The sequence below is a fragment of the Felis catus genome, chromosome B4 (assembly GCF_018350175.1).
Source record: "Felis catus isolate Fca126 chromosome B4, F.catus_Fca126_mat1.0, whole genome shotgun sequence".
In the NCBI taxonomy this organism is placed as follows: domain Eukaryota; kingdom Metazoa; phylum Chordata; class Mammalia; order Carnivora; family Felidae; genus Felis; species Felis catus.
The window spans coordinates 138,074,841-138,098,630 of record NC_058374.1 but is presented as its reverse complement, the minus strand read 5'-3'; the positions used below and the strand labels follow the sequence as shown (position 1 = coordinate 138,098,630).

Genomic DNA, 23,790 nt, shown 5'->3' with positions numbered 1-23,790 from the left:
CAGCGGTCCCGCAACTGGGTTTTCACCCTAGAGAAATGGGAACTTAAGCCCAAACGCGAGTGCTCCCGGCTGCTTAATTTGCGACGGCCCAGAGCTGGAAGCCAGCCGAACGTTCCTCACCGGGCGAATGGACGAGGGAGCGGGGGTGCGTCCGCACGATGCCACGCTACTCGCAGGAACAAGAAGTAACTTGGGATGACCTGGATGACGCTCCAACATGCTATGATGAGCGAGGGGTCAGTCCCAAAATATTGCACATACTGTATGGTTCCATTTACATGAAGCCTTTGAAGAGATAAACCTAGTGGCAGAATGGAGATCACTGGTTGCTGGGGGTTACGATCGGGGAGAGGATGGGACACAGGATTTCTGGGGTGACGGAAAGGGTCTCCATCCTGATCGTGGCAGTGGTGGTTACAGGAATACATACACTAAAAGACCTGTATATTCCCCCCGAAAGTCATGTTCCTGTACGATGATTAAAAACAGGAAAAAAGAGGGGCGCCTGGGTGGCTGGGTCAGTGAAGCGTCCGACTTCGGCTCAGGTCATGATCTCCTGGTCTCTGAGTTCGAGCCCCGAGTCGGGCTCTGTGCTGACAGCTCGGAGCCCGGATCCTGCTTCGGATTCTTTGTTCTGTCTCTCTCTGCCCCTCCCCCGCTCATGCTCTGTCTCCCTCGGTCAAAAATAAACATTAAAATATAAGTGTGTGTGTGTGTGTACACACACACACACACACACACACACACACACACACACACACTAAAAACAGGAAAAAAGAGGCTCAGAAGATACAGAGCTCGAAGGGGAGGAAGGAAGAGGGCCTCTGCCCATTCCCAGATATGTCGGGGGCGGTCAGACCGGAAGAGTCCATCTGCGGGAGGAAGTCGCCGCCAGGTCTCCTGGAATTTTCCGAGTGCCCTCCCTCCAGCAGAGCCTCCGTGCTCTCTCTCCTGCTAAGAAGGGCCCTCCTGTCAATCATGCAGAAAAGGCAGACCGTCCAGCATACCTATATGCTCTAGAAACTTCTTTAGCTCTGGTGAGAAGAAAGAGAGGAGGGAAAGAAGCCCCAGGGAAGACCGTGGAAAAGGCAGAGACGCCTGTGGTCCCCTCAACTCGGGTGCCCTTCTTGGGAGAGCTGCCGGGGTGGCTGGAATGGCCCACGGGGCCCTTCGGGGATCCAGAATCCTGACAGGAAATGGTCGTGGCCCAGACAGGATGCAGCCATGAGTGCCCCGAAGAGAGGAGGGCCTCAGAGACTGTGGTTCCCCCGAAGGTGGCCAAGCTCTATGCCCGCAAACGAACGGGAAAGAGGCAGCTCTGGCGAGCCGGAACAGCTGACCTGGCGATTTCCCAGGCTGGCTCCTGTGTGGGAAGGTTGCTGCCTTCTTTTTCCAAGCCAACGGCTTCTGAAAGGCCACACGGGGAGCAGTGAGGGAAGCAGGGGTCATTCCCGGGCCACGTGATCCCAGCAAACAGCTCGCTGGCTAATGAGTCAAGGCAAGGGCTGCAAAGTGTGAGGCTGCTGGGTCCTGGCCCTTGGCTTCCCTCGGGTCACGAAGGCCTCTCCGACCCCGGGCCGGGCCTGGCAGCGGTGAGCTCCGAGGTGTCCGCGTCTGCCATCCCACGACGGGTCGCACTTCAGCAGGTGTCTCTCCCACACGGGCCACGTGCTCTGTGCACGGTCCTTCCGCCTGGTCCACTCAGGGCCACCTCGGAACCCAGTCTGGCTCCCCTCCGGCTTAACCCCACAGCCCCCTGCAATGGTATTTATGTACTTGTGAGCTTGCCCCACGGTAAGAAATATATCTTATATGAAGCCTAATATACACATACGAGCCCCGACTCCTCCAGAAACACCCGGTCGCTCGTGCATTCACCACATACTGTCCCTGACCTCTTTCACGCCGTCTGTCCCACCTGGCCACAGTATTTATTACCACATGTGTCATTCTTGCTAACCAGTCGTGTGAACAAGGAAACACTGTCTCCTCCACCCTATCCTATCTCATTTTAAAATGATTCTGGCTGTGACCAATGAAATTAGTTTAATATCCCACTAATGGGTTGCAATCTAGATTTAAAAAACTCTGCTTAAGATGGAATTCAAATAGATCTAGGGTTTTTGTTTTCTTTTGTTTTGTTTTTTAATGTTTATTTGTTGAGAGAGAGAGAGAGAGAGAGAGAGAGAGAGCAAGAGAGAGAATCCCAAGCAGGGGCTCGGGACCCCGACATAGGGCTCAATCCCACGAACCGCTGAAATCATGACCTGAGCCAAAACAGTCAGATGCTTAACTGTCTAAGCCACCCACGCACCCCAACAGATCCAGGTTTCAATCATACTTTGCCGGAACTGGTTCGGGCAAATTCCTCCTGTGACTCTGGTGCCCCCTCTGAACAACAGGGGTTCAGACTAGCAGACAGCCGAGGACAGGGCCCAGCGTACGGCAAGCTCTCAGGGAGCTGCAGCATTATTAGACCATAAACACTAAAATCCGCTCTCTTAGCGTTACCATCTGGGACACGGCCTGCTCTGTGAACCTGCATCTGGTATCCTCATTTAGAAATCTATTTATAGAGTGGCAAAACACTTCTGGCAAAGTTTACTTTTTACCCAACCAACACATGTATACCTTGTGTTCCATCCGAAAGATTTTCGTAACTTTTAAACTCCCCAACAGTTTTACAAAGTTTTTATTCAGATCAGGCTCCCGTACCGTGTACAGAGTACTCACTCACCAAGTACTGTCTGAGTACCTAGCAGGCACTGCACCGGGCTACTCGGGGAGACACAATGCAGGAGGCAGGGCTCCCGGCCGTCAGGTACTCAAGACTGGCTCCGCGGGCCTGTGACGTCGGGCCTCGGTCTACCTTCCTTGACCAAGTCTATCCAAGCCAAACTGGGCCTGCTTGCTTTCTTTCTCTGTACTTCTGCTGCTCTAGTTCCTGCTGAATATCCTCTTCGTCGCCACAGCACTGACTGTTCCCTACCCTTCCTTGAGACCCGGTCCAGACCATCCCTTCTTGACCTCTGCTGGGGTATTTGTGGCCTTCCGTCCTAATCGTACAGAGAGAGGGCGACCGTCCCGTCCTTGATGCTCCCCATCAACCTAGTGCATTGCCCTGCACCAAGCGGAGCCTGGAACTATCTGTTGTCTCTGAACGTAACAACTCAAACGTGTATATTTGGGGACGGGCATCCATATGCACTACATGTGCTACTCTCTCGATGAAGCTTTCAGATTCCATGGTGGCTCCCCGGACCCACCGAGAACTTTTGACCTAAGGTCAACGAAGAAGTAACTTTAAAAATTTTTACTTTTTTTTAAATTTTGCATTTACTTTTATTTTTGAGAGAGAGAGAGAGAGAGAGAGAGAGAGAGAGAGAGAGAGAGAGACAGCACAAGTGGGAGGAGGACAGAGAGAGAGGGAGACGCAGAATCCAAAGCAGGCTCCAGGCTCCGAGCCGTCAGCACAGAGCCCGACGCGGAGCTCCAACCCACCAAGGCGAGATCATGACCTGAGCTGAACTGAGACGCTCAACCGACTGAACTACCCAGGGGCCCCTAACCTTTTTTTCTAAATAGAAATTTCCAAACGTACCACAAAGCAGAGACAGAAGTATAACAAGTACCCATATACTTAACGCCCAGCTTCCAAAATTACCAATCATCAATCATTATCAATCTTGTTTCGTTTACTCTCCTCCCATGCATTTATTCTATTTAAAATAAATCTCAGATCGGTATATCTGATACCACCTTAACATATGGTATTACTTTGCTCTGTTAAGATTAACTATGATTCCTTGAGGCATCTGGGTGGCTCAATCAGTTAAGTGTTCAACTTCGGCTCAGGTCATGATCTCGTAGTTCATGAGTTCAAGCCCCGCATCGGGCTCTGTGCTGACAGCTCGGAGCCTGGAGCCTGCTTTGGATCCTATGTCTCCCTCTGTCTCTGCCCCTTCTCTGCTCATGTTCCGTCTCTCTCTCTCTCTCTCTCTCTCTCTCTCTCTCTCTCTCTCTCAAAAGTAAATGAACATTTCAAAACAAAACAAAAAGCAGAATGGGACGTCTGGGTGGCTCAGTCGGTTAAGCGTCCGGCTCTTGGTTTCGGTTCAGGTCACGATCTCATGGTTTGTGAGTTAGTGCAGAGCCTGCTTGGGATTATCTCTCTATCCCTCTCTCTCGGCCCCTCCCCTGCTCTCTCTCCCTGTCTCTCTCTCAAAAATAAATAAATAAAAACTTAAAAAAAAAAGATTAGCTATGATCTCTGAATAGTATCTAACAGCCAGTCCACGTTCAAACATCCCTGCCGCCTCAAAAGGGTCCTTCCACAATGGTGTGTTGAGAGCCGCCCTCAAAGTCTACACACAGCTGTGACAGGCTTCCTTTAACTTGTTAAATTCTCTCCTCTGTTTTCAGGTCATCCATTACCGAAGAAGCCGTGTATCTCGCAGGTTTCCTCACCCTCTGGACTGGCTCACTGCTCTCTGAGGACGTCTTTATCTTGAGTCTCCACCACCTGCATTTTCTCTACACTGATAGCGAAGGGCTAAAGGTTTGATTTGATCTCCATGATTTTAGCAGGAAAAGTTCACAGGGCATGCCGCACGTCCCACCGTCAGAAACTACGCCATCCAGTTTCTTCCAGGTCAGTGATTTATCAGTGGGTTCCGGTGCTGGGGCGTGACGTGCCACCCGTGACGCAGCCCACACCACTGTGCACCCTAATGGCTTTCTGCATTGATGACGACAGTCATTGATGACGACAGCCCACATACTAGGGTTCTTTAAAACAGTGATTGTCCTATGACACGATTCCTTCTCCACTTGTTAGCTAGAATCCTTCCATGAAGAAGTGTCTCTCATCAGTTGTCTGCCCCGAAATACAGTTCAAACTTCCAGAAGAATGAATAATGATTCCTTAGTAATCCTCAAAAGCGATGGAGAATTCTCATTTTTAGTTAGCATGACACCTTACATCTTGCATTGTAAGCACACGGATTTTTGCGTAGCTGATGTCTTTCAGCCCACTACTCAAATTTTCTTTTTCATCCTCTGGCCAGTGGACAAACCTTCAAGCAGGCGCTCGTGACCTTGGGACACAGCTCCGGGGAGTCTGCGACAACTTCCCTGCACGTTTACGAGTCCAAGGGACGTGTTCCCGATGTCCTGCCCCACCAAGAGCCAGCCATCCATCCAAGGAGCCTCGGTTCCTCTTAGACAGAGAGGGTATTAAGAAAACACAACGTGGATGGGACAGGGGCTCGTTGGTATTAGTATTTCTCAGTGAAGAAAGCTAGGAAATACACACTTTCTGGAAGGAAAAATAACCAATCACGGATGTAAACTGCCTGTCCCAACTCAAACTTCAAGCCAGGGGTTTTTAAACTGCTTTTCTTCTATTTTTGTCTCTGTTTTAGGCTGAAAATCTTGCTTCCGAACAGCATACACACGACTGCTTATTTTCCTTATCCCAAATGCAAAGTATGTGACACGCACACATGTGGAAGGACGTAAACAGGTGTGTGTGCAAGTACTTGCTTCAGAATAACAACAACAACAACACTGCTCCTGGAGGCAGAAGGTGGTCTACAATTTCTCTGTGGCGCTTTGGTCCCAGGATGTATCCCACTAAGTTATACAGTTAAAAGTCACTTCAGGGGCGCCTGGGGGGCTCACTTGGTTAAGTGTCTAACTCTCGATTTCAGCCGAGGTCATAACCACGGTTCAGGAGTTCGAGCCCCACGTCAGGCTCTGTGCTGACAGCGTGGAGCCTGCTTGGGATCCTCTTTCTCCCCCTCTGTGTCTGCACCTCCCCCATTCGTGCTCTGTCTCTCAAAATAAACAAACTTAAAAAAAAAAAGTCACTTCAAGTAACTCTTTCTGTGTTAGAGATTCCTTCCTACCCTCCTGCCCCCCTTGTTTCTCCCGCGGATGCATTTGTATCTGTTTTCTTTTTCATTTGTTCATTTCAGTAAAACACACACAGGGACTTGAAGTAAACCCCATACAACAAGGGACATGCAGGCAATTGTGCTTCCCATCCCTGCCTATTCTACCCCGTCCTCTTCCAGTTTTAAAAATTCGTCTTTACTTTTGCATGGCTTCTCTTTGAACACACACGGGGAGGGAAGTGTGCCTGTGCACATGCAGAGCCCTCCTCCCCCCCCCCCCTGCGTGACACAAGGCCGCAGTCTCAGTCTTCTGTGGCCACTGTTCTCACAAAACACGTCCCTCACGTGACTCCACAGACTCTAAGAGGAGGACTTCGTGTGTTTCTGGGATGCTGTAAATCTGTACGGATACTCCCTTCTGAGGGACATCTGGGCTGCTGCTAACTTCTCAGAATTCTGAATAACGGACGATTAGCGATCCTGAGCTCGTCTCTGGGATAGATTTCTAAAAGCAAGGCTGAGGAGTCCGAGAGGAAGCGCGTATGCGCTCTGCCAGACGCCGTCAAACCCCCAGCCACAGGGAGGTGCCAGGCGCGCGGCGGAGGCCCCGCGGTCCTGCCGGCTGTGTGTCACACGGGTGTCCCACAGGAGTCACGCGGGTGAGACGCAGTGGCTCGGCCTGTGGTTTCACACGCCCAGGGTGGGGCGCTGTTTCACTGATTTGAGGGCCCTTTGCATTTATTTTTTCTGTAAATTTCCGTTCCAGTCTTAATCCAGTTTTCTACAGGGCCACCGGTCTCTTTTCCTTCCGAATTTTCAGAAACCACACGTTACGGAGGTCAGCTTTCTGTTTGTGACCCAAGCTGTAAATATTTCCCCCATTTTGTCACTTACCGTTTTTCTCCGCTTATTCATTTTGTGCCACCTGAAGGGTTTTGTTTTTTAAGTGCACTTAAATTTACCAAGATCTTCTCTACGGCTTTCAAACCGAGCTATTCAGAAAGTCTTCCCAGCTCTCAGGGTCTGAAGGAATTCAGTCCTGTTTTCTTCTGACATTTGCAGGGTCAGGTGTTGTAACACGCAGATTTCTGTCATCTGGAACTCAGCCAAACCCGTGCGCCGTTTAAGGGATGGATCCAGTTTCATCAGGAGATAGCGCATGTCCAGTTCTCCCTGACACCACTTATTAAACAGTCCTTCTTTCCCTCCAGTGACCTGAGACATCATCTTTAACATACGTGCAATTCCACAGAACCCTTGTATCTATTTCTGGAATTTTCTATCCCGTTCCACCAGTCTGTTTCTTCATGTGCCAATGCCACACCGCGTTTAACTGTGGAAGCTTCACGTTTTAGTATCTAGTAGAACGATCTGTCATTTTACTTTTTCGGGGACTTTCCTGGCTGTCACTGCTCACTTACTCGTGTACATACGCCTTACAATCAACAGACCTAGCTCTAAGAAAAACCCGAGTGTTACTGAGATCACGTTAGATTTCTAAGGTATTTCGTAAGCAGAAATGGCACCTGCACGAAACGGGAGCCTCCCTGCCCCAAGCCCATGGCGTCAACAGGGGCCACTTTCATGCGGGACGCTTCCTTCCAGTCTCTACTCTAGTTAGGAGAGTAACTGATATTCCGAACAGCAAGATGAAGGAATCTGCCAGGAAATAATTTATGTTGGAGGAGTGATTTATGACACAAGGGTTTTAAAGCATCCGCACTGCAGATCTGAGTAACCCCAGAGGGGCGGACTTGGCAGTGCTGGGGAGCACGTGGAGGCCGGGGAAGCCACAATCCCAGGAGCAGCCTCTAGGGCAACTTCTTGCAAACCAAAGCTGGGTTTAGAGGAGTTGAAACGCTCCCCAAATCCTGGAAGATGAACTCCCGCACGGCTGAGTTACCCTCTCCGCACCGCTACTGACAAAGCTAGGCGCTACTGAGAGCCCACGGCGCTTCCCCAGCTCTCGGCTTCCCTCCCACCGGCTCCCGGACCTGCCTCCTTCTCCACGTTTCTATGCGCGCATTCCTCCGAGGGTCAGCTGCAACCTGCTGGCTGCTCTCTGTCACCCCGGCACTAAGGCAAACAGGTCTCCCGCTGCTGTCCTGGGGCGCCCCGGGGGGCGGGAAGGTAATCTCCTGACCCCCACGCTCTTTCTACTCGACCTCACATGGCTTCCCTATCAGCACTGATTCTACGTTTCCTGAAAGGGTTTTTATCATCCAGAAAAAAAGAGAATTTATCAGGTGGTCATTTACACTGCCAAAAACCAGGATTACTGGAAACAATGGCTGTTGAGAGAATTAACCGGTAAGTGAACAGCATGAACTAAGGATGCGAGGCTCATCCCGGTCAAAGCCCAGCGAAGTTTAACACGGACAGGAATTTCTCTAGTCGCTGATCCACTCATACAAGGGGCTGCCATTCTCGTTGTTTGACTCTGACCCAGAGTAGGTGAGGAGCGGACGTATCTGTGAATTTCAAGAATGACACAGCTTTACTAAATATGTGTGTGGTTTTGGAGTTTTGTTGTTTGTTCCATCCGGGGAGTCTCATTTGAACACAGTTTTGGGTAAATTCTTTGGTTGCTTAAGAGACTATTTTGGGGGCGCCTGGGTGACGCAGTCGGTTAAGCGGCCGACTTCAGCCAGGTCACGATCTCGCGGTCCGTGAGTTCGAGCCCCGCGTCGGGCTCTGGGCTGATGGCTCAGAGCCTGGAGCCTGTTTCCAATTCTGTGTCTCCCTCTCTCTCTGTCCCTCCCCCGTTCATGCTTTGTCTCTCTCTCTGTCCCAAAAATAAAACGTTGAAAAAAAAAAAAAAAAAAAAGAGACTTATTTTGTGGCTCTTCACCAAAGCATGAAAGGATTTGATACCAAAAATGAGAAAAAAACCCTATCTTAGCTTGTGTCTTAGCTTAAATCTACCCACAAAGGACAATGGGGGAAAAGTCAACAGAACCACCCCTGGTGAAAGACAGGAGGAGAAGAGTGAGTCAGCCCGTGAAGCCTGGAGAGCCGGGCAAAACGAACCGGGTTAGCCAGAGGCAAAGCTGATGCCTTCTGGGAGCTCAGACCCTCAAGGACACACGGAGGAGGGCAGAGCCGCCGTGGACGCGGTATGTGCGAGAAGCCCTTCTGCCAACTGCCAGCTCGTGACCCAACATGGTGCCCGCCGGCTGAGAGGGACTGATCCACAACTCTAGCAGCAGCAGGCGAAGGTGCTGGTAGGGATGGGGCTGGGGGTGTGAACTTGGCCGTCCTCACGTGGAAGGGGAAAGGGAAAGAGGACGCGGTGCAGACCATTTTGATTTGGAAACGTGGCCAGCTTCTGAGGTCAGGTTCACGTGCTTCAGGATTACACAAAGCGAGAGCGATATGGGTCATCTGAGGACTGGAGGAAGAGATTCTAGTGCCTGGAATCAAAGGTAAGTGCAAAGGCCACCACTGGGAAGGCTCAAGGAAGCTGGGTGGACACGTTCGGGGGCGGAGTTCACGACACAGGTATTCCAATAGGTCTCCAATGACACCGTGCAGCTTGAGAAAAGCAGCAAGGGGAGCGTGGAAAATACGGTGGGAGCAAAAAGTGGTCAAAGACCCAACACGATGGGCATCTCATGCCCCGCGAGACTCCTTACAAACACTTCCCCATTTTGTCGGTCTGCACGCGGAGGCCACTTATGTCTGGTGCCGTTCTAGGCACCGGAGCAGCAAAGGGAAACCAGGTCCCGGCCCGGCCTCCCTGCCCCCACATCCTGGGTCGCAGCGTCCCTGCCCATCCTCCCTGCCCTTACAATCAAGGAACGAAGTGGGGGTGGGGAGCAGGCAAATACAAAACACAGCCCATAAATGCACAGAATGACAGATGGCAGGAAATACGCCAGAGGAAAGAGCGGCGAGTGCCAAAGGAACAGGGGAGGAGGGGGTTGGGGGCGGGGGGGGGGGGTTACAATTTCAAGGGAGGAGGGGTAGGAAGGCCTCCGATAAGATGAGCCCAAACCTGAAGGAATGAGGGAGCAAGAATCCGGCAGAGAGAAAAGTACACGAGGCTCTGGGCGGGAGCGAAGGGCAGGCAGCAGGGCCGCCGACGTGTCGGAGCAAAGTGGACACGAGGCATGAGGTCCAAATTCCTCAGCTGACACTCAAAGGCCTCCTATAATCCTGACCAGACCTCTGTTGCCGCCCTCTCTCCCGGGAGCCCTCCAAAAGAAAAGCTCTTTTCCAGCCAGTTACCTCTTGTCCTCCCGGGGACACAAGAGGCCCGTCCCGCCACCTCACTCCTGTGCGGAACTTCCTCCAGCTTGCAAATGCTCTCCCGCCATCTTCCAGCCCCCTCCAGGATATTCTGTCCGGCGTCAACCGGCCCCTGCCGCTGAGGGTTACCAGGTCAGGGGGGGACAGGGAGGGCTGGCCACAGGCAGGGGGTCACCTTCCAGACTTCCTTCTACACGAGCGTGCTACAATCACGACCTCCTGCTGCAGGTAACGACACCCTGTTTACTTGGTGCGAGAGCGGCCACGACCCGCACGAGCGCTTCTGAAATTTACTGGACATTCAAACCAGCCGGGGATCTTGTTCATGTGCGGGCTCTCATTCGACAGGTCTGAGGTGGAGATTTTGCGTTTCGGACAAGGCCCCAGGGGAGGCCTCTGTTTGGGTCCAGGGGCCACACCTCTTGAGTGGTCAGGGACCTACGACAAGGATGGAAACTGAGCCAAGAGAAGCCATGCAACCATTCCCACTCAGGATCTGGGACCAAGACACGGGGACCGCGTCTGGCAGCGAGCGGCAGGATGCGTGAGGAGTTAGAAGGTGCGGCTAGGTGGCGTCCGAGGGGGCAGGGGGCAGCTGTGGCTTCTCATGGCTTCAGAGCTCCCTGAGGTCAGAGAGGCCCTTCAGCCCCTGCCCTACGGTTCCTTGTCCTCACCGTATCCTCACAATACACATTCTGGCTCAGCTCTTCCCTGGCCGGCGTGAGAGCAGCTAGAAAGAGCCGGGACCAGACCTAGTCGGGCAGGACTGTGGGGGTGGGCGTGGGGTGTACATCCAGGAAGGCCCAGCAAGTTCAAGGGCACATATCTGATTACAGTCGAGCCAGTCAGGGTGAGAATACCATTTTACTAAAGAACGATACAGTTCAGAGACACATTCAAAGATGTCACCAAGTGTGTGTATGATCAACAATATTAAGCGAGGAAGATATAGTAGTCAAAGGATCCCGCACCTGACTGGAATAGTCTGCTTTATCCGTCATCTATTATTGCGAAGGTAAGTAAGAAACAGTCACCCCTCTGGTTGGCAGGGGAGAGGCATCCATGAAGGTGTGAGGGCCTATTCTGAGCCAAGCCCTCCATCAGGCCGGATGCACGCGCACACGCACACGCACACACACACACACACACACACACACACACACGCTAGTAGGTAACTGCCCCTCAAGAAATACAGACCAGTCAAGGGAGACATCCGAGGGGGAAAGGGTTACAAAAGCAGCTTCAGAAATGCCATGACCAAAGCCAGCACAGACAGAAGGAATTAATTTACTCCCCCCCGCCCCGCCAGTAACTTCAAGCCTCTTTTTCTGTAATTGTTATGGGTACAATATCATTTTGATGACTGATTTTCATTGTTCAGCTCATTTAAACCATAAAGCAAAGTAAAAACATAGGTTTAAATAGGAAATTGTTGAAGGATCAGAAATCCCTGGGAGTCAGAAGGCAAAGGCTCACCTGGTCCATTCACCTGCTGAAAATTAGTACCGCACCTACAACATCCCAGACAGATGTGGTTTTTTAAAAAAACAAATTAAACTTTAATCCATTTAAGTACCATTTCAACCCCACTGCTCTTAAACCAGCCTCCTCTGTTTTAGCCAACATTTGAAAGATACCTCCACAACAACCTAATTTTTTTCAACTTTAATTAGAGACCATTTAGACGAGCAACCAACTTCTGCCATTCCCTGGGGTGTCGCTTAGAACAGATTTTTGTGTAATTACTAATAATGACTATGCAAAAGCAGAGAAGAAGTAGATGATAAAAGGCTTGTATAAAATGTCTTATTCACTGCATTTGCAAGTTCCATAAAAAGGAAAAAGATGTTTCCTAGCACAAACTGTATCACAAGCCTGCACCACAGTTAACTTTCACTTTTAAAAGGAGTTTATACCTCTTATAGTACAATTTCATCAATTACTGCTTTTCCAACCTTCCTATAAAGGGGAGAAGGGAATGAAAAAGCAGACAGATACGCCAGTAAGCAAGAGCTTGGAGGAGTTTCACGGTTCGAGAACAGCCGTATTTGGAAATCTTCATTCGTTCGCCCTAAGAGCGGCCGGAGCACTCACGCAGGTGCCCAGGAGTGAGGAGAGGCCCCGCCATATTCTAGATGGTACTTCAACGGCAGCTCGAACTGCCGAGGCGGTCCCGGCCACGGTCAGGCCTCTACGAGCCGCTAGCTCACTTCTCCCCGCAGCTGGTCCACCAAGAGCCATGTCCCCAGCAGCCCTGCCTCTCTGGGCTTCTTCCTGTCAGGTCCCTTCATTTCCTGTCTTCTCTTCATGCTCCAATCAGGCCTCCCTCCACTCCAGAGGCCCGTGGCCAAGGTCTAACTGCCTTCTCCTCCCCAGGATGGGATGGGGGAGTCCTCCTGTCCCAGTCCCTTCCATACTGACCCTCACACCAGCTGGGATAGGTTAATCTGTCCTGTGGGAACAAATACACCCCACCCACCCCCCACCCCCCAATCCAAGCAGCCTAAATAACAAAGTTTCTCTTACTCATGTCTCTTAACAGCTGTGGGGTCCTGGGCACAGATACTTAACTTGTCTGGCCCTCAGTGTTGTTTGCTGTCATCTGCAAAACGGGAAAAACAGCATCAGGAAACACAAATGAGTTAAGAGCTGAGTACCGAGACCTGCCTGGCACTTAGCAAGCACTCGGTAACCAAGGGGCAACTAGTTTTACTACCGCTACTGTTATTCCGGGGAAGCTTCCACTGATGCCCCAACTCTTGATGCTTACACCCCCCTTCGCTAGGATACCTGTCCGTTTAACCGCCTCCACCCCACCCTGGATCATAAGCTACTCAAGAATGAAATTGCACCCGACTGGGTCTTGGAACCCAGAGTTGAACAGAGTCTGGCACAGGGAAGACACTCAGTAGGTGCTTGCTGAGCTGAAGGGAAGAATTAGAATAACCACCCCCGATGTCTGAGTAAACCCTACACGTGCTGAGTATAGTGCGGACGACTCTAACGAAGACACGTTCCCAGGGGGACCTGGCCTGCAAGAAATCTACCTAAGAGCTCATGCCGAGGGTCCAGAACATCATCAGGAGACGGGAAAGACTACTGCTCCGGGGGCCCTGAACTGGGCCCCGGCGTGTGCCAGGACGCCAGAGGTGGGCCACCGCTCGCAGTGAGGTGTAAATAAAGGAACGTGGACGCTTAGCACGAGTCTATGTCCCCACAGGAGAAGAATGCAGCCCAGGACTCCGGCCTGCTCCCCATTCCTTACTTGGGGCACGATGCCGTACTGGCACCCAGAAGCCAGCCTCGACATGGCAGGACCTTCTGAGGTGATGAAAACGTCCTGTCCACGTTGACTGGGGTGACAGTTACACGGGTGTATACGTTTGTCGACACTTACCGAATCATTCATTAAAAATCTGTGCATTTTTTGGTGCCTGAATGAGAGAGAGAGAGAGAGAGAGAGAGAGAGAGAGAGAAGCTACGACTAACTGTTCTACCCACCCCTCTGTCTTCCTTAGCTGCCAAGAAAGAGAGAGACGGAGGGAGGGAAAAATTTATGAACAGTTAGGTGAACCCGGCGTCTGCTGACAACATCATTAAACACTTATCCCGAAAGTTTGTGCAGCGTCAACGCCCTCGGGAAGCCCTTCTTCCTTCAAGGTTGGGAGCCACGAGAAGAACGGGGACTTCTCCGCCCTGCCCGTCTGTCCCCGACCACGCAGTCCCAGCCTCTTACGTCTATCATGAAGACAGTCCTTCCCAGACAGCACGGTAATCTTTCCTTTTCAGCACCCTCCTCTAGGTGCATGTCCCTCCAGGGCCAGGACCACCTCTCTCCCGTCCTTCCGCCCTGGCACTTGAGCACAACGTTTGGCACACGGTACACTCTTAACAAATATTCGTTTCTCTGGCGCTATGTTTTTCGGATTCCCTTCAAAGATATGAGATACGCTGCCTTTAGATAAAAACGTTACTTCTAAGTAAGAATGATGTCTGAATTACATTAAATCTTGGTAACCCTGTAAGGATTTAATCCCTTCGGTTTTGGGTATGTACGAATCCTCCTGTCATGATTTATAAGTCCATAAAAGCCATATATTTAGTGGGCAGAAGAGACAGTGAGCCTGGAATGCATAACACAGCACTAGAATTCTTGCTATAAAGATTACCGATGCCTCGGGCTTCTAACAAACGAGATGTCACATGAAGCTGTACGAGGAGCCTGCCTAAATATAACACATTACACACTGCTCTATCAATTCCACTTTAGATCACAGCTCCTGGCGCTCTGCTGAGCGTGTAGGCATGCGTGCATGCGCAGGCACACAGGCCAGTGTGCGTTTCAATTAACGCCTGGCAACCTAAAACAACATCCTCAAGATAACCAACCGTCAGCGCGCAAAACACCGCACTGACGAAGAATCCCCGAAGCCGTGGACGGGCACACGTCAGAGGCGATCGTGCAATCAGGCGTGATGGTCCACGGACAACTTCGGTTTTTCAAAACCAGTCGCTTGAATCTGAAGTTCTGAACCAGAAACAATGAGGTACGACACTACAGCAGGTGACTCTCAAGCCACGGATCTGTCGTTTCACCCACCGAGCTTGTACACGGATCCAAAATGGCCAGAAAGCCCGTGGCGCCACACGGAGGCACCGACGACGGTCCGCGCTCCCCCGCTCCTGACGACAGCACTACCAGGGAGGCCACAGACCGACTTCCCAGGGGAGGGCAGGGGGGACAGCTGGGAGCCTGGGAGCGCAGGGTGACAGGGCTGAGGGTCCGTGGAAGCGGCACCGGGGCCCCGGACCGCCGCATGAGCCTTCCTGCGGCCACGTTCCGGCGACAGGGCCGAGTCACTGTCGGCCATCCCAACTTGGGAGCGTTAACTGTAATCTGAGTCTGTGCGTCTCCGCACAAAAGCTGAACTCTGTGTTTCCTCTTTTGCAAATTGAAATAAAACCAATAAACAGTGTACACAGAAGTCTAATAAATGCCACTTTAGTGACTACGTCAGATACGGGGAAAGCGTTATCAGTGCTTAACTTCCTGATAAAGCCAAGCTGAATGGTTTAGAAAAACTACCCAGAAGGCGGAGAACACTGAAAGGCAAATGAAATGCCAACTGAGAATCTGAGTCAAAACTCTGGTAACTAAAATTCCAAAACAATTTGACCCATAAGGTTAGTATCCACGAAACTCCCCGAGTCCTCTGTGTATGTGGAAAAGAACATGTTTTGTCCTCTCCGTATTTACCAGTGCTGCGCTAAGGTTTCTTCTAAAACTGCTAGAAATGATTTTTCGAGATGAGAAACAAATCTGTCTTGAGCGGAGTCCAGAAAGGACCCATCTCCTTCTCCAAGCGCCGAATGAAACGTCCACTCCTCCCTTTTGTGGCGCACCCCTCGGGGACCCCCGGGCTGGGCCAGGGCTCGGGGCGGCTCCGGGGGCTCCCGCCGGGGCCCGGCGGCCGGAGGGTGCACCTCCGCGCGGCTGCCCGCCGTTTAGCAGGGCAGCTGGTACTGCCCCTCGCTGCACTGAAGCGCTGAGATATTTTTTTGTTTGGCTTTGTTTTTGGTTAGGGGAGGGAGGAGGACGTAGCCCCAGAGTTGCCAGGGCTGAAATTCCAGCAGGCGGGAGACACGCCCTCCCCTCCGCTCCCAGAGGCCTGCCAGTCGGATTCTTCCTGTCAACACCCCCGCCGCCCACCTCCCGGCTCAGACTTCCCGGCCCTCCTCCTCCACACCCCCAGCCCCCAGGCTGTCCGTTCTGGAGCTGCAGGTGCAGACCCAGAGTCACTCCTCGCCCCAGAGAGGAGGAGGAGGGTGTGATCTGCTTCGGAAAACATCTCAAACTGTGTCTGTCCTCTTAGTTACAGTCCTCACCCTGGCTCCCTCCTCCTCCACGGTCACGCACCGTCCCCGTGGGATTAAACACACAGAACTTCAGCTCCGGCGGCCCTCGGGCCCCAACTCTGCCGCGGAAAGGACTTACTTTGAAAGTTTCCCGCTGGATTTCTCCAGTGGGTAAATTCAACACTCTCGCTACATCACACCCAGAAATGAGTCTCACGCTAAAGCAATTATTCAAATGTCCAAGAGTAACATGAGCTAAGTGCGGCTTGGGGAAGGATTTGTAACGTAAGATGTACAATAATACAAACACTTCAACCTGAAAAGGACAATCACTCCCCACCACACACACAAGGAAGCTTTGGGTGAGGCCCCTCCGCTCGGTCTCCTGCCCTTCTCGGAGAGCGGCCCCCGTGCCCGAGGGCCTCCTCAGGTAACATCAAACAAAAACTGGAAAGACCATTTAAGAAGCTCATCATAGATGCTGCTTAGCTATTTTCTTTTAATGCTAATAGTTGGATTTTTCTTTAAATGATTAAACAACACACATTCTCTTTGCCTGGGTGTGTGTGTGTGTGTGTGTGTGTGTGTGTGTGTATTATGTATTAGCAGATAAAAGTTTCTTTAATCAAGACCTCTTTTTTGAAATGTCAGTCTTTCAAAGCTTAAAAATCGTCTGGGTGAGCAAAGACAATCCTATTTTAAACTTAATTCACAAAAAACTGCTCTTGCACTGAAAGATTGATACTGGGGCTTCTGTGTGCATTCACAGAAACCGACTCCGGGGCCACACAGAGAAACTGGAAGAATCATGCCTTCGGCTCACAATGTCCCCAGCGGATAACCATCCCAGAGACCCAGCCGACAATGAGTCTAGGCCAAACACGGATAGGAGAGCGGGCAGCTGGGAGGCGGGGTGGCCGGCTCCAGAGCCTGGGTCTGAAGCCGGGCTGCCTGGATTCTTACGTGGCTCTACTGCTGACTCGCTACGTGTGACCCTGCGAAAGTTCAGGAACCCCGGTAGGCCTCCATTTACAAATTTGTGAGGCAGGGATGATGATATACCCTACTCCAGGAAACATCACGAGGATAAATGCACAGACAGTTGTAAGGGGCTGACGAGGCGTCTCCGGCCCAGCGGGCACCACACTTGCTCCTAATACTGTCACTGCTGCTGTTTCTCATTTTATTATTTTTTTTTTTTATTTTTTTTTTCAACGTTTATTTATTTTTGGGACAGAGAAAGACAGAGCATGAACGGGGGAGGGGCAGAGAGACAGGGAGACACAGAATGGGAAACAGGCTCCAGGCTCCGAGCCATCAGCCCAGAGCCTGACGTGGGGCTCGAACTCACGGACCGCGAGATCGTGACCTGGCTGAAGTCGGACGCTTAACCGACTGCGCCACCCAGGCGCCCCGCTGTTTCTCATTTTAGAAGTAACTTATTTTCCAGGGTCCTGAACAGGGCTTAAAATTTTATTTTTCCAATCGAAGTAAGCGGCCAAGGCAACTAATGACTTTTCTCCAAAAGAAAATTGTAGGTGTCCAAATTATTACCATTAAATAATAGACCATCGTCTATTGGCACAGACCATCGTGACGGACCACAGAAGCTAAGCGTGGGCTGTCCTCACCATCAGGGGAAAGACGGCAACGCGTCGCGCAGATACGCGGGAGACCGAGGCGGCTCTCAAGTGTTTCCCCTCCAAGGCGCCTTTGCCTTTTAACACAAATGTGAGCTACGAGAAGCAAAGGGTTCATAGTGGGACAACGAGCATGATGAAACACAGAGGGAAGACAGAGGTGTCCTGAGAACCAGGGCCCCTCCTTGCCCAGGTGAGAGGCGGCTCTTCGCGGATACCGGCAGCTCCATACAGGCACAAGAATCCCCGAAGCTGACCTGGAAGGCTTAGAGGGCTAACCTGACGAGCAGGGACCAGAGGGTCCTCCTTCCCAGGCCCTGCACCCAAGAGAGAGCCAGTAGGTTGGCGGGGGGGGGGGGCGACAGCGACCATCTACACGCAGCTCAGGCAGAAAAGGACCTTAGCTTTTTCCCTCTCTCGGCTCCCATTCACGGGGGCGGCCTGCTCACGGGCCGGCCCGAGACAGGCCGAGGCCCTGCTCCGAGAGCTTCGGGGAACCGAGCCAGCACTGAGATCGACGCTGTCGGGAGCCGGGCCTACCCCACCACGCTGAGCCTGGAGAGGCGGACCGACTCGGCGAACACGGCTGTGGAACGGGACGGGATGAAATAAAGCACGCGTCTAGAACGCCACACTCGAGTCTACACAGGAGGCACTCCGAGAAGGCAGTCAGAATGTTATCACCACTGGGGCCGGCCCCCGGGTGGCTCAGTCGCTCTGACTGAGGCAAGTGGCCCTCAGAGGGCAGTGACCAGGAATGAAAACCCCCAGTGCGGAATGAGGCCCCACCACAGGCTGAAAACTGCTCATTTAATGAGGCTTGTAGTTTGCCCGGAGATCTGGTCGGGGTGGGATGGGGCCACTTCCACAGGGAGGTGCAGGGTCCACACTGCTGGTGTGCCACTGGAACCCCTGGTCAAGCAATAACAACACAGAAACCGGTGAGACGTGGGATCTGTGGACCCTCGAGGGCCCTAGGAGACGGGAAGCAGAAGCAGACTCCTCTGTGAACAAGTGCACAACCCAGGGGACCACGAGAAATCCCTGCGGGCAAACCACAGGGAGGGAGACGGAAGGAAGAGGAGGGGAGAGGAGCTGGGGAAGGGGGGTGACAAATGAGAAAATTCTACCCCAAGGGCTAGAAATAATAACACAATGTGAAAGAGGGAAGAAGTTCGGCAAAAGATAAAACACACACAGAGAACACAAAGAAGGAATATGTGGGTGTGAAGGAGACCCAAAACCATTTTCAGAGCTGAAAGATATTTCAATAAATTTATGAGGACATACAATTCCTCCAGCGGAGTTCAGAGCCCGTCGGCGTGGCCCACAGAACTCCATGGCCCGCCGCTCTGTCACCCCCGCACCCCCACCCCTCAGGTCCCAGCAAAGGCCCAAGGCAGGGGGTCCCACCCACCTGCCCCCAAAGCCAAGCCTTTCCTCCACCTGCCCCGTTGCTCCTAATTCTTCCCTGAAGGCCGAGATCCTGGAGGCCCTTCAGGAAGCTCCAAGGTGAGCCCCTTGTACGGAGCCTTTACGGCATTTCTCCTACTCAGTCAGAATGCTTTTCGCACACCACTTACTCTACTCTACTGGAACCATCTGTCTTTACACCTGTCTCCCCCTTTACACTGCGCATTCCTTGGGAGTAAGCGCCAGGCCAAATCCGTTTCTGCACTCCCAGTGTCTGGAGCGCTGGCTGGTACACAGCATATGGCAGGCACTATCTGTTGAGCTGAACTAAAAGCTCTTGCCCCTACGCCAAATAGCATGTTCGCTCGTACTTGGGAACTCAGAATTATTGCCGACTTCACTCTTGACTGCAACACAGCAGCAGATTTAAATTCAAACTAAAATCCACAGCTTGGGACTAAATATCATTCCTGGTCCACTAGAACGTAATGGGTATGAAATTAAATTCTATCGGGACAAGACAAGCGACAGGCTTTTAAAAAGGGGTGGAGGGCGCAGTCCGGTCGTGACTTCAAGCGCTGACGAAAACAAGGCCATTATAGGAACGTGGCTTTGATCCTGTTTTTAGTTGCTGCCAGGGGGGAAAGAAAAAAAAGAAAAAGCAAAATACGGTAAGGATCAAAACTGTGTTAGATGCGTGACAGACAGTTCCATTCTAGCCTTTGAAAAAAATGGGAGACTCTCCAATATTTGAAAGAGCGCTTTTCTCAACGAAGGAGAGCCTGGGGAGATACAAAGAGATTTCACAATGTCAAAGTACTCAGACCCACACTAGGTTGGGGTATGTGCTAGAAAGCTTGGATACTTGAGCATTCAGCAGATGCTAACGTACCCAAAACAGAACACCTGACGATAAAGGGTAAATTCAAATTCCTATTCCTTTCAAGGGGGGAAAAAAAAGAAGTTTAACACACTAGGAGAATCATCTTTATATTTTCTTCTCTCTCTCTCTCACTCCCCCTCACACTCTTTCACACACACACACACACACACAAAACCTACCACCTCCATCCCATTATTCGTTAGCAAAATATCCACGTTGTATGCTAACGTTTTGCTTATTAGAATCTTTCAATTAAAAATATAATTGAAATTGTAACTGTTAAAGCCCCCAGACCTCGGCCAGGGAGTGGGGGTCAAGATGCCGTCCCTACCGTGAAAAGTAGAATGAAGAACTATTTCAGTCACAATGAACGAAGTATATTCTCTTATCAGGAACTCTAGACATGCATCCCTTTCCTTTTTGAATAGCACCTTCTCGTTATTAGGAAAGAAATTCCCATTCACTGTTAGACTACGAACAAGTATACAGGAAAAAATGAAACCCACCCTAACTTTACCAACCAGAGAAAGCTGTAGTCTATCTGTGCGGGATCCATTTGTTACGCATATATGTATTCGTGCCTCTAAAGTACGCTTACAACACAGATACACATGAACGCGTGCCTCCTCAGATACAGTATTGCGTCCTGTGCTGAATTCCCACCGAGCATGTTATCCTGAGCACTGACTGTTTCAAGAGAATAAATGTTCTCTGAAAACATGATTTTTATTGGCTGCGTATCACATTACCGTAATTTACTTAAACATTTCCAATTATGGAAAAGTTGGTAACACAAATACAGCTGGCCTTGACTAAAGGCTTATCACATGTCCTAAACGGATTATCTAACCCTCACAGCCACCCTTTGCCATGACTCCATTTTGGGTTGAGTAAACTGAGTCACAGACAGGATGAATAATTTGCGTACTATCTATCTAGCCCAACCCAGACAGGAGCTCCACGCCCGAGTTCCTCCCTTATTTACAGTCCTATCTATGCTAATCTTCATTATTCCTGCTCCATAAAATATCCCTGGTTATTCTGACAAGTTAATTATGTGCTGTTCCAGATTCCCGTGATTCCTATCCGTAACACTTTATTCCTTAATCGACACAACTTTGTCTTAGTGTTTCCTCCAGGTAAGCTTAGCCTTTTTCAAATAGTTAACAAGCTCCCTCTCCTCTCTGGTCACATGGGGCCTTCTCCCCTCTCGGGGTCTGCTTCCAAAGTACATGCTCTGTTCCACCAACCTATAAGCTCTGGACATTGTTGATTATTTTAGCTGCAAAGTATGTTTATTTTGGGGGCGCCTGGGTGGCTCACTCGGTTGAGTGTCCGACTTCGGCTCAGGTCATGATCTCGCGGTTTGTGGGTTCGAGCCCTGCGTCGGGCTCTGTGATGACAGTTGGGAGCCTGAAGCCTGCTTTGGATTCTGTGTCTCCCTCTCTCTCTGCCCCTCCCCTGCTCAGGCAAAATAAACATTAAAAAAATATTTTTTAAAGTATATCTTAATATTGCTAAAATAATTCTCTAATTCTTTTCACTTTTTTTGTCAAAATTCTGGGATTTTTTTCCCCTTTAGTGGGGATATAATTGGCCTACCAATAAACAGATAAAGCAGTGTCAAAACAGTACCAAACAGTGTCTTTATAATATCCCCACATTTCCACCCAGGAACACGGTACTTGTCTCGGTTTACGTGGCTAGTTTTCTGTCACCTAAAGTCTCAGCTATTTCTTGTTATGGATACTGTGAAATAATTGTTTTTACCGTGAAACATGAACCCGTTTAAGATCCCTGTTGTCTAGAAACTGATCAGAGGGCACAGTAAAGAAAACGGAGTGGCAGTTAAGAAAATTGGATTCCAGACTTTTGCAAACTGCTGAGTCACCGCAGACAAATACTTGCCCGATGACTTCCTTTCGGTACGCAGGAGATGGATCAATCGTGCTTCTCCGGATGTGCACGTCCCAGGAACGTAGGTCTCTACGCTAACCTCCAAGAAGTCACGTACTCCTGGGGCACTTCAGACAACAAAGAAAGCGGTTCGGCCAGAACCAAGGAACACGACCGCTGTCCAGAACGACTCCACCGCCAGCTCCCCATGCGCCGCTCTGTAAAACGTGCCTGCTCTAAGGGTTCTCACGAAGCTGGTCAAAGGTTTCAGGCGACAAGCCTCAAACGTCTTTTTCTGGCAGGTGCAGAACAGGAGAGGCCAGCCGGCAGAGTTGGGTTCTGGAGGCAGAATGTAGCCTGCTATCGCTCCCAGCGAGTAACTTAACTCCTCCAAACTCTGAGTGACCAGCACAGGGGGGCACCGATCCACGGTTCACGGACTCCTTGTGTTGCACACCAGGAGCTGTGGCAGGGGTTCGCCGGACAGGGTGCGTGCTGCCTTCAAGGAGCTTACAGGTCGGTGGGGAAGAGGGCCGAGGAGGCCGCATGCTCGAGAAAGCCCAGGCCTGGGGCCTGGTTCGTGTGCAGGAGTGAAACAACAGCCACCAGCAGGCTGTTACATTTTATTTACATCTTTAGTATGATTCCTCCTTTTAAATAATTTACCCCTTTTCTCCGAAAGAACAAGCTGATCGCTCCGTGACAAGACACAAAAAGGGGTTTTGGGTCTTTAAAAAGAAAAAATTTACAGCTGCACAAAGCAGAGCCACGGTATGTGTCCTCTAGGTAGGAATTTTAATTTCGCCTACTGTAACAGGAACTGTAGGTTCAGGAAACTAATGGTGACAGCTTGATTTATGAATTTTGACATATTTCTTGAACTAGGATTACATTACAAAGAAGAGGAATTTGAAGCAAGCCGGATCTTGCCTATACATTCAATCTTCAAATCAATAAACTGCGATTCTGGGCAACTTGTTTCTGACAGAGGACAGACACAGGCTCACCCAGACAGGCCAGGTCCCTGTAATATGAAAGTTCCTTAACACGCTCTCAGAAGTGAGCTAGAACGGATTCAGGGACCCACAGAGAAAACCCCTCGGTTCTTTCCTAGGCAATAACAAAAGAGAAATTCAACTCAGAGAGCAGGTGTGGTCAAAGTGACTGGGGAAAAAAGGATTCCCGTCCTAAAGGAAGTTTGTCTACTCCATTTTACTTCCTTCCAAAAGCCCCATCTATGAGAAAAGCGCTGAACACAGAAGACGGTATGTGAGGGTTACTTTAAACTGTGTAAATACCCGTGAGGTGCTGTCCATAAATTTCCACTTAAATACAGGCACTGGGAGACACTGACTGAAGCGGAGCCTCTCAGTTACAGTGGGACGGGAGGGGAGCGGCGGGGAGAGGCCACACACATGCTGTCAGCCACTTCCCGCACGCGATCTCACTTCATCCCTCCAGCCACACAGGCAGGTGTTTTACACGTGATGGAGCTGAGGCTCAGAGAGGTTAAACCACTTGTCCAAGTCTACACAGCTAAGAGACGGTAAAACTACGAGGCAGATCTGGGGTGTCTAACCACGAGGTTCCGCGTGGGTTCTCTGTACTGTTCTCAGCTTGCTGTACGAGTATCACATCTACTCGTGGACCCAAATGTGACGAAGCACGCAAAGACAGAGGAGCCACGGGCAGGAGAACCCGCTGCCGGGATGTCTGCACCAGCCTACCTGAAATCCCCCAAGTAGTCAGGCACGGAGGTACGGGTGGAAGATTTCCGTAAAAATGGAAAACTACGTACGTGGCAAAGCATGCAGATGACGGTATTACCAGCCGAGAAGACCTGGGGACAGCAATCTCATGAAAGGACACTGGTTTGGGCGGGGGGGGGGGCGGGGGGGGTCGTGGAGAGATGACTGGGAAGGAACCAGGCTTTGCCAAGGTAAAAGTGAGTGAC

The 23,790-nt window shown here is 50.9% G+C and overlaps 1 protein-coding gene across 5 annotated transcripts in view; it reads right to left on the bottom strand.

The window, feature by feature from the left end:
• The window catches only part of ATXN10 (ataxin 10), a 168,055-nt gene that overhangs the window by 61,512 nt on the left and 82,753 nt on the right, over nt 1-23,790 (bottom strand). The window contains exon 10 of one of the 5 annotated variants that reach the window (XM_045062515.1): nt 12,675-12,750. The exons of the other annotated variants lie outside the window; for them this stretch is intronic. Coding sequence (XP_044918450.1) covers nt 12,715-12,750 — 36 coding nt within the window. The 3' untranslated portion in view covers nt 12,675-12,714. Of the gene's footprint in view, nt 1-12,674; nt 12,751-23,790 lie in introns of those variants that run through there. 5 annotated transcript variants of the gene reach the window in all.